The 10882-nt window shown below is 36.1% G+C and overlaps 1 protein-coding gene across 3 annotated transcripts in view; it reads left to right on the forward strand.

Moving 5' to 3' along the window:
- Positions 1 to 9424, forward strand: part of LOC132401865 (dual specificity testis-specific protein kinase 2-like) — a 79801-nt gene extending 70377 nt beyond the window's left edge. For all 3 annotated transcript variants that reach the window (XM_059984162.1, XM_059984161.1, XM_059984163.1), the window contains one exon: positions 1811 to 9424. In XM_059984162.1, coding sequence (XP_059840145.1) covers positions 1811 to 2838 — 1028 coding nt within the window. In that variant the 3' untranslated portion in view covers positions 2839 to 9424. The remainder of the gene's footprint in view (positions 1 to 1810) is intronic.
- Positions 9425 to 10882: the final 1458 nt, after the last annotated feature.

The following is a 10882-nucleotide window of genomic DNA, read 5'->3' on the forward strand; positions in this document are numbered from 1 at the left end:
AAATAAATAACCAAATATTGTGGAAATGAGTTGTAGAGTCCTTGAAAGTGAGTCTGTTGGTTATGGGAAAAGTTCAATGAAGAGATGAGTGAAGTTATCCCATCAGATTCAAGAGACTGATGGTTGAGTGGTAATTGCTTCTGAACCTGGTGATGTGAGTCGTGAGGCTCCTGTGCCTCTTTCCTGTTGGCCTTGGTGGTGGGGGTCCTCGATGGATACTGCTTTCCTGTGACAGTGCTCCGTGTAGATGTGGTCAATGGTGGGGAGGGTTTTACCTGTGATTGTCTGAGCTGTATCCACTACTTTTGGAGGCTTTTTTATTCAAGGGCAGTGGTGCTGTTGTGCTTTTTTTTTTGCTTAATAGTTCTTGCATGCTGGACCCAGGACAGATCCATTGAAATGATAACACAAGGAATTTTAAGTTCCTGACCAACTCCACCTCTGATCACTGGTTGAAGACCGACTCACGAACCCTCCGTTTCCTCCTCAAGATGTCAATAATCAGCTCCTTGATTTAACTGACACTGAGTGAGAGGTGGTTGTTGTGGCAGCATTTGGCCAGGTTTTCAGTCTCCCTCCTAAATGCTGATTTGTCACCCCTCCTTTGATTTGACTAACAATAGTGGTGTTGTGAGCAAACTTAAATATGATATTGAAGCTGTGCTTAGCCTCACAGAAATAAATATAAAGCAAGTAGAAGTAGAGCAGGGGACTAAGCACACAGCCTTGCACATCTGTGCAATGGTGATTGTGGAGGAGATGTTGTTGCCAATCTGAACTGACTGGGATCTGCAAGCGAGGAAATCGAGGATCTATTTGTACAAGGAGGTATTGTGACCTAGGTGTTGAAGCTTGTTGATTAGTTTTGAGAGGATGATAGTATTGAATGCCAAGCTGTAATCAATGCAGAATATCCCGATGTATGCATCTTCACTGTCTAGATGTTCCGGTGTTGAGCGGAGTGCCTCTGAAATGGCATTTGCTGTTGACCTGTTGTGATGATAGGCAAATAAGCGTGACCGTAAGTCACTTCTTAGAGAAGTTGATGTGTTTTCGTCATCAAACTCTCAAAGCACTTCACAGTGGATGTAAATGCTACTGGATGATAGTCATTGAGACAGGTTACCACATTTTTCTCAGATCAACCTTCTATCAGCTTGAACCAGTCTGGCCATTCTCCTCTGACATCTCTCATTAGCAAGGCATTTTTGGCAACAGAACTGCTGCACACTTTTTTTGTGTGTTTTTTTTGCACCATTCTCTGTAAACTCGAGATCGTTGCACACAGAAATCCCAGGACATCAGCAGTTTCTGACATACTTAGACAACCCATCTGGTACCAGTAATCATTCCATGGTCAAAGTCACTTTGAACACATTTCCTTCCCATTCTGATGTTTGGTGTGAACAACTGAACCATTTGACCATGTCTGCATGCTTTTATGCATTGAGTTGCTGTCATATGATTGGCTGATTAGATATGTCCTTTAACAAGCAGGTGTACCTAATAAAGTGGCCATTGAGTGTACTTAAAGTTGACTTGCCATGAAATTTTGGATGTACCAGCACTGTTATATTTTTACTTATTTTACTCAATGTTTATAAGGATTGCTCATGATTAAACCGGAGAAACCTTTAATAAACTGACAAGAGGACTGTTAACATTTCTTTTAGTAGTGTTGCTGTCTTCTGGTTTTATGCAAAGTAGCCCAGTCCTTGTGGCTTAGAAATATTATTAGCCAGTATTGCAGATTTAAATTTCTTTAAGTTGTAAATTGGTTGTAATGTTCTTATTTTGTGATCATTTATAGGTGCTGGGGAGAAAGGACAAGCAATAAAAAGATGCAGTCCTCTGGCATTTCCAATTGATAAGATTCCACCCAAATCGCCTCGGCCACGTCGTAATATATGGCTTTCTCGCAGTCAGTCTGATTTCTTTACCCGAAAAGTTAGTCGGAAGATAAATGTCCAAGATCCATACTATACTCCTAGCAAGGGAACTTCACATAAAATTAATCCTTTCATTGCAAGGCAGGACTTGAAAGGTGGAAAAATAAAATTTGTAGACACACCAAGTAAATCGGTAATATCTCTAGCATTTGACCTGCCTTCACCTGATTCTACAGACTGCTCGTTCATTTCAACAACCCAAGCCAAACAGAACCTTACTGGGGATTTTCAGGAAACTCTTGTCCCTGAGCGACGATATCGATCCCTTCCAGTTTCACCTGATTTGCCAACAAAAGAATGTCATAGTTTTGGGCCCTTTTCATTAACATTGGGGAAATGCGACCCATTGCAATTGGGAACGGATGTGAAACAGAAAGTGTTGAACACTTCCAAATATTCTGTTTTGGAGATTCCACCATTTAAACAGAAACTTCCAATTCAGCAGTCTCCCTCATCAGAACAGGTTGATGCAATGGACTGTTCAGGAACTGAAGACCTACCGGATGAAAATGACCTGTGTACAGAGCGTAGGACACAACTAAATACCTTGAAAACTAAAGAAAGCTACAGTCTTCGTGTTTCAGAGAGCTTGAATTGTAATTGTATAACAGGAGGCAATGAGCCAAATTTAAATGGTACATCTTGCGGCAACTGGAATAGCTCAATTTCCAGTGAAGAAGTGAAGGAGCGAGAAATACAGAGGGACATGTCAAAATTAGCAATACCAGAACACAAGTCATGTTTTAGTGTCAGTATTGCACTGGAGCGAGATGAAATAGACCCAGGTAATTGTGCTGAAGCATCTGACATAGAAGGGCATTCCTCTGTGGTGCTGACTCCATGCATGAATTCAAATCCTTGCCACCTTCAGTCAAAATGCAATATTTGAAGAAACATTCATAAATTGTATTGGTTTCTTTTAACAACTTTTTTCTGCTTGATTTAAAAAATATCCAGTTATTTTTATTTGGTCAGGAATGATATGAAAGTCTAGAATTCCAAAGCTCTTTTCAAACTTTGAGGTGCAGGTACCATGGATCACAGTCCATTCTGATGAATCATTTGATATTTGGTGATTGGCCAGTATTATAAATTGACTTATTTGGGTGAACCTTTTGCATCTTATTTCTAATTGATTAAAATGTTTTATGGAAGTAGCTTTATAAACCAGCCAAAGGTAACTTCTACTAAATATCATCTACATGCATGCAATATGTACCCCAGCGCCTTTCAGTATTTGTGAGGTATCAGTTTGATGACTAGTTTTCCTCAGCTTGTAAACAAGTGAAATATTTTCCATTTTCCTCGAATGGAAATGATTTGTTGCTTCATCTATGGTCTTTAATAGCTGGACTTACAGTTAAAATTTTCTGGGATATTTATTGGAAAAATAACCAACTTTTTATTTGTGGGCTAGTCTGAGATTGCTCTCAAAAATTACACCCATACTTTACGAATTATTTAAAAATCTATTTCATTGTATTTTCATGTTTCTACATATACCTGTGCAAAGTAAGATTACTGTGTTACCTTTTAAGGATAGCCTGTAAATCCAAGGGTACCAGTACACAGTAAACTGTGTTTATCAATACTTTGTGTCCACATCAATGATGTAATTTTTGACTAAATTTAAGTTGTACTCAAATTAACAAGGTGGACCATAAAGATTTCTTACTACAAGAAAAGCACTTCATCACTTTCCTATAGCTTGAAAAGATGTTACTACTGTATATTTTGTATTTCAACCTGGACTACTGTAACAGAGTTGGATGTAATGCCACAAGGTGCCATGTCTGTAATCATTTATGATGGGTCAACTCACAGGAATAGTGCAAAGATTTTCAAGTTTGCAGAAAAAATTGGTGTATTTATCTTTTACTGTGCAATCAATTCCATTATTTTGAGATTTTGTTCAAATTAGCTTTCTTTTCTTGATCTCAAAAAATGTGAACTCTTTCGTATTTCTTTGTAATGGCTGTTGTGCCATGATTTAAGTGTAGATTTTGTACTTTCTGCTTCCTTCCTCTTATTGAGATGCATACTACTACTCCTTGTGGAGAATGCTTTTTATTTAATCAGTTAGTTAAGGTTTTAATAATGGATGTGAATTACAGAATTTTTATTTTTACATCTTTGTTCAACCGAAGTCTGGATTTAATCTCGATTGGAAATATTAAGGTAAATTAGACTGTATAATTTGCACCTTAACTAATGGTAAAGTTACCTCAGTTTATCTTGACCATTTTTCAAACTTATTCCGGATTTTCCTACTATGCATTTTATTGTATTGTTGATAATCTGTCAATTTGTACCCCCAATCGAATTTAATGTAGTCAACAGATGCGCAATGTGTTGCTGGGTATTTAGACCCATCAAATTAAATTAATTGATTAGCATTTGCTTCAAATTTTCTTTAAATTGCATTATTTTAGTTTTACGTTTTTATGTATGTTTATTTATTTTCTTGTGATTTTGGCCAGTTTTCTTTTGAATAACATCCAGTTTGACCATCCAAGTTACAGTATTATGGTGAAGACAATTGTGTTAATCAAATTGCACCATTTTCTTAATGCTATCTAGTTTTTAATTAAAACTGAAGTGCATTTGAATCCTACATTAATTTGGCTAGCTGCGTTATTTGCATTGAGGCCTGTTTGATTTAGAAATTCCCTTGGATTTTTCTTGTTTTTTTTCCTCTTTGAATGTGCTATTGGGATTCCTTGATGGGATGAATTGTTAAATCTTGAATTTGGTTCCTGGACTACTTTATATAAAAAAAAATAATCTTGGTGACATTTTTCTATTTTCTGTGCCAGAAGCGTGCAAGCAATGCATAATTCTATAGAGAAAATGACTTGCATTCACTTTGAGGCGTGACCCATGTAATCTAATGCCAGAATAGAAAATGTCCTTCCTGGTTTCTGCTCAGCTTATCATTTCTCCCCATGAAGATGTTAAAAATAAGTTGCACTACATAATTTTGTTCTAACCATTAAGATTGAAATCTTGGGTGAGAGTGTAAGTCCTGAGTAAGTGTTTTTAGCGGAGATTATCTTGTACTGTACTTTAATGAGCTTTACTTTGAAGGTGGTAACAGATTGCTTGACATCATCTTTGACCACCAATTGGCCATGGTTTGGGTTACTGTTATAATGTTATATTGTTCAAGTGACAATCCATGTGATTTTGTATTTCTAAACTAGAATACCTCTTTTTTTGGTTTGGTTAAACTTTGTGTTGATTCTTTCTACTTAGTTTTAGTTTCACACACTGTTTAACAGACTTAAATTAAATACTGATACCAAGTGGACAGAAATACAACGTACTGATTTATAACCATCCAAATCAACAATGGCGGGGGGGGGGGGGCGGTGGGAGAAGTTGCACAGCAAAAACATACAAACTGTTTTGGATCATAATATTGGATATGGTCAGCAGGTTGGGTTGGATCTGTGGAAAGAGTTGAATCACAGAGCTGATATATTAATGGTTTCTCTTTTTGCAGGTACTCCTTGACCTGCTGATTGCTTTTGGTTGGACCTTTAGCATCTACAGTTTCATTAATTTTTTTTTGGTGGAACTGAGATTGCTGTACCAATCATACTTGACCCTCTTTAACAAATGCAGCTCCCCCATCTCCCTCAATCATTGGATCCCATTCTGTAGTCACTATTATATCAATTCAAGAAATTATACAGAAATTTGAGTGTAAGGAGTTCCTTATTTTGATTTGAACCGTCAAAATTTTACAACTTTCCATTTCTGAATTGAATATTCTTGCTATTTTGCATTCTCTAAACAGAACCAGGTATTAAAGGACAGAAAACTAGTGGGATTGCATTTTAAATCCAATTCTGTTTTTCTTTAATCTATGTACAGCCAAATATAGCTTATTTAGTGCTATTTTGAGTTGCTCTTTACCAAAATTTGTCTATCACATGGCTGTAACTGAGCAGAAAACAAGTAGTTTTAGGAATAGTTTGTCGAGTAACATCCTCCAGAAAGTCTTGTTTCTGAATGTGATTTGGTTATTAAAGTAACTAGGAGCAGAATGATGTGAAAAGAAGCTGGGACTTGCCTTGGTACTTGCAGAAAATAGGGGTTATATAAGATTGAATATAATTAACATACGTTATTTTCAAATTTCTGCCTACCAGCTATTTTCTCAATAGCACTATGGAGAAATCTGAGTACCCTTTTAGCGTGCAGTACTGTAATTTATCCCATGGCTGCAAGAAAATCTGCAAGCTTCTGAACTATTCAAATTAGTGGTTTTGAAAAAAGGTTTCAGAAATTATTCAACTTTTTTCTATAGATTTCATTGCTTTTCATTTAATGGTTAACTACCTTCATTTCTGAACTTATGCTAAATCTTGTACTGAGGTGCGGATTACATTATTAATTGGGTGTTTTCGCTTGCCTATTTATTTTTGAGCTGCTTTCATAACCCTGCTTTTGCTACATCTGCATGGATCCTTAAAGTATAACTAGTTAGCTGTACTTGGGACCCTCCATATAGGAGATCTGGAACATGCACTGTGAAACCATATATCAACGTTTCAAATGAAAATAGGAAGATGGAGGAGAATATTGACCAATAGTCTACTATGTGGCTGTGGGCTTTGCAGGCAACTTTAGATGAAGTGTAAGTTCGAATAACTAAAACACACACACAGTTTTGAGAAGCATAATGGCCTGATCTAAAATAGTCAGGTAGTCCAATGAGCTTGATGTGCCCAGAAGACTATTTTTCTTTAAGTAGAATTTCATTAATTTTCAAACTAATAAGCACCCAGCATAGTGCTGTGTCCGGAACCTCCTAAAAGATGCTGTGAAACCTGTATTTTCTGTGGGTAGAGAGGAAACTACTTTTCTCAGAAGCTTTATCCACCACTTCAAATTGATAGGCAAGTCCATCAATTTTCGACTCTAATTCAAGGTTATTTAAGTCATGATTTGAAAACCACTTATTGGAAAAGTTGTAAATGAGAAGTACTTTTGATCACAGCTACTGCTTGGATTAATGACTTGTTTTCATGCAGCAGGATTTTTGTCTATGCTGATTGAGGATAAATGGTTTTGTGGTTTGTGAACTTACCAGTTAAATGTATATATAACATGCATTGGGCTTTATTTTTGGAAATGCATTCTTTTCTAAAATTGTTTGGCAAATTGGGGAAACAATTTTGGCAATAAAGCTTAACTTTTGAAGTCAATTTCTTAAAAATTTTAAATTAATTCTAGATTTTATTGTCACGGTTTAGATAGAATTGTTACTTGAACTCCATTTGAAAATGTTTGCAAAGGACTTTGATTATCAATTGGTCTTCCATTAAGGAATTTTTCACTGTGATACTTTTATTAGCAAATACATTTAAGTGGGAAAAAATTAAGTTGTACTTGATAGTTTGCTATTTGATAATTAATTACCCTCACATTTTTCAGAGTGGGGGAAATATAACGTATTTAAGCAACTAATGTTCACATTTCCATCATTTGAATAACTTCCTGGCTGTGCTTTTATGATGAATTAATCTGGAATTTTCAGGGAAACTCCAGACTCCAAATAGCTATTCAATGCAGCTAAAGCTATTTTATTAAATGTCTAACGAATGTGATTTCATCTGAAAATTTAAGCTTATTGTAGAACAGTAAATGGGCTCTGGATACTTTTGTTGTTCGTCTTATTTGTTGAAATTGTATGAAAATGGAGAACACCACACCATACTAATGGAATTCTCATCTTTATTAGGCTACAAAGCAACCATTAGTGGACGTGGAATTCGTTTGTTTATGGAGTCTTGATTTAAAAAAAACTGTTGGTGTTTGGCTCAATGTACAGTAATCAGCATAGAGCCAACTAATTGTTTTTGCTGATCATTAGTTCTAGAATGACAAGTGAGGTATGTATTCGGTCAACTAAGGTTATTTGGAGTCTGTAATTTCCATCTGCTGCAGTCATCTTGTATCTTTGGGGGGGGGGGGGAGATAAAAAAAAAACCTATTTGAAGAACAAATCAATCTGGCAACAAAATGTAACATTCTTATAAGGACATTGGATTTGGAAAATAAAAGTCTACTTTGAATCATAACAGAACTAAATTTCAATACTTTCTAGAGGCAAATCGTGCTTTGGGGAACTATGTAGGTTTTGCTGTTTTTATTAATGAGCTGTACAAGCTGTTGAAAGCCTGCTAGAGACTTGGTAAAATTATTTTTGTAATAATTATGGAAAAGTTATAGACTTAATTATTTGGTATATTTACCACTGCAAATGATCTAGTTGTACTGGAAGGTCTTTAAATGAAGTACTGTACAAATTGTAATTTTGTAAGAATTGCTACAAAGTAATTTTGCCCTTGTACATATTTGGATTTATTTGGTCACATGGGTTGTATTATGAAAAATGAATCCCTGTGAAGAATGGAGTATCAACAGATGCTGTGTAAATCCAACCCACAAGTGTTGACATTGAATAGCAATATTGTGAATTTGTTCATTAATCAAACTTAATTGTACATTTTCCAAAAAGTTGTTTAATTGCAACAGGGTACATTGAATAAATGACTGGAGATCTGTGGTTGCAAAAAGAAGACAAATGGTTGTATAATGTCTATAAGTCAGAATGTGAAATGAAGTGATCCTTTCCAATTTTTTTAAGAAAAAATTCAGAAATGACTTCTAAAGACTCAGCAATTATGAAACTGTTGGTTGTAAGAAATGTTAAATTGGGGAAGTCTGTGAAAAGGATGTTCTCTGATAGAAACTTGAAAGCTGTTTTGTGTCTACTTGTGGAGTCATTGATTAAATTTAGAATGTAATCTCTTGTTTCAATACATCTCATGACCATTTTTGTACAGTACTATGCAAAAGTCTTAGGCACCCTAGATTTTTTTTTATGGTTTCAGATGGTACAGCCTCCAAGAGCCCTGATTTCAACACTAGAGTCTGCCTGAAATTACCTTGACAGACAGAAGCAAGTGAGGCAGCAAAAGTATGTGGAACCACTGTGGCAAGTTCTCCAAGATACTTGGAACAATGTAACAGCCAATTTTTCGTATAAAACTGCATGAGTGTATCAGAGATTTGATGCAGATTTGAAGGCAGAGTGTGGTCACACCAAATAGTGACTTAAATTGTTTTTTTTAAAAACTATTTACTGCTCTTTCTTTATAGTAATTTTTTGATTATTTTGTAAGTACCTAAGACTTTTGCACAGTACTGTATTATTTACTTTGAGATATGCAAGTTTAAATGTTGACCTATGATTATCCTTTTAACAGTTTCTATTAGACACTTAAATAACTAGATTGTTTGCACTTGTAATAATGCCTTTACATTGTCACTACATTTTATGCAATTTTTTGCAATGGGAAGAAAATGTTTATTGTAGATCTATTTTCATATTTATGAAAGTATTTGATAAATGTCTTAAAATTCAGAACTCTATAATAAAAAGCTTTAAATTAAAGTGAAAAATTTGTTTCTATTATGGTTTCCAGCAATTGAGGCCATTTCTCAGTCACAAGTAGTGAAAAGGTGATGGACATGACATGCTATATTTTTTTATTTCACATTTCTTTGAATTACTACTCTTACATTAGATCTGGGCAAATTGTATACACATTATACCAAATTATCTATAAAACAAAATGCTGCTTTCATCAGAAGTGGAGGACATATCTTCAAAGTTACCCATGGTTGAGGAAATGCACATGATCATAGATCAAATTTATGCCTCATGTTTCTAACAGTGAGCATTTTTGCACATTTGCCAAAAATATCCCCTGGCAAATGTTCGGGGGATATTTGTATGGGGTTCTGCATAGATACATTCCAATGAGACGGGGAAAGGATGGTAGCGTACAGGAACCGTGGTGTACAAAGGCTGTTGTAAATCTAGTCCAGAGGAAAAGAGTTTACGAAATGTTTTAAAAAAAAAAAACTAGGTAATGATAGAGATCTAGAAGATTATAAGGCTAGCAGGAAGGAGCTTACGAATGAAATTAGGAGAGCCAGAAGGGGCCTTGAGAAGGTCTTAGACAGGATTAAGGAAAACCCCAAGGCATTCTACAAATGTGAAGAGCAAGAGGATAAGATTGAAGAGAATAGTACCAATCTAGTGTGACAGTGGAAAAGTGTGTATGGAATTGGGGGAGATAGCAGAGGTACTTAATACTTTGCTTCAGTATTCACTACAGAGCAGGATCTTGACCATTGTAGTGATGACTTGTAGCGGACTGAAAAGCTTGAGCATGTAGATTTTAAGAAAGAGGATGTGCTGGGGCTTTTGGAGAGCAAGTTGGATAAGTCACCGGGACTGGACATGAGCTACCCTAGGCTACTGTGGGAAGCGAGAGGAGATTGCTGAGCCTCTGGTGATGATCTTTGCATCAATGACAATGGGAGAGGTTCCGGAGGATTGGAGGGTTGCGGATGTTGTTCCCTTATTCAAGAAAGGGAGTAGGGATAGCCCAGGAAATTATAGACCAGTGAGCATTACCTTAATTGGTAAGTTGATGGAGAAGATCCTGAGGGGCAGGATTTATGAACATTTGAAAAGGCATAATATGATTAGGAATAGTCAGCATAGCTTTGTCAAAGGCAGGTTGTGCCTTATAAGCCTGATTGAATTTTTTAAAGATGTTATTAAACACATTGATGAAGGAAGAGTAGATGTAGTGTATATGGATTTCAGCAAGGCATTTGATAAGCTACCACATGCAAGGTTTATTGTGAAAGTAAGGAGGCTTAGGATCCAAGGGGATATTGCTTTGTGGATCCAGAACTGGCTTGCCCACAGAAAGCAGAGTGGTTGTAGGTGCGTCATATTCTGCATGGTGGTCAGTGACCAGTGGTGTGCCTCAGGGATCTGTTCTGGGACTCTGTGATTTTTATAAGTGACCTGGATGAGGAAGTGGAGGGATGGGTTA

This window comes from Hypanus sabinus, chromosome 11, assembly GCF_030144855.1.
Source record: "Hypanus sabinus isolate sHypSab1 chromosome 11, sHypSab1.hap1, whole genome shotgun sequence".
NCBI classification, from domain to species: Eukaryota; Metazoa; Chordata; class Chondrichthyes; order Myliobatiformes; family Dasyatidae; genus Hypanus; species Hypanus sabinus.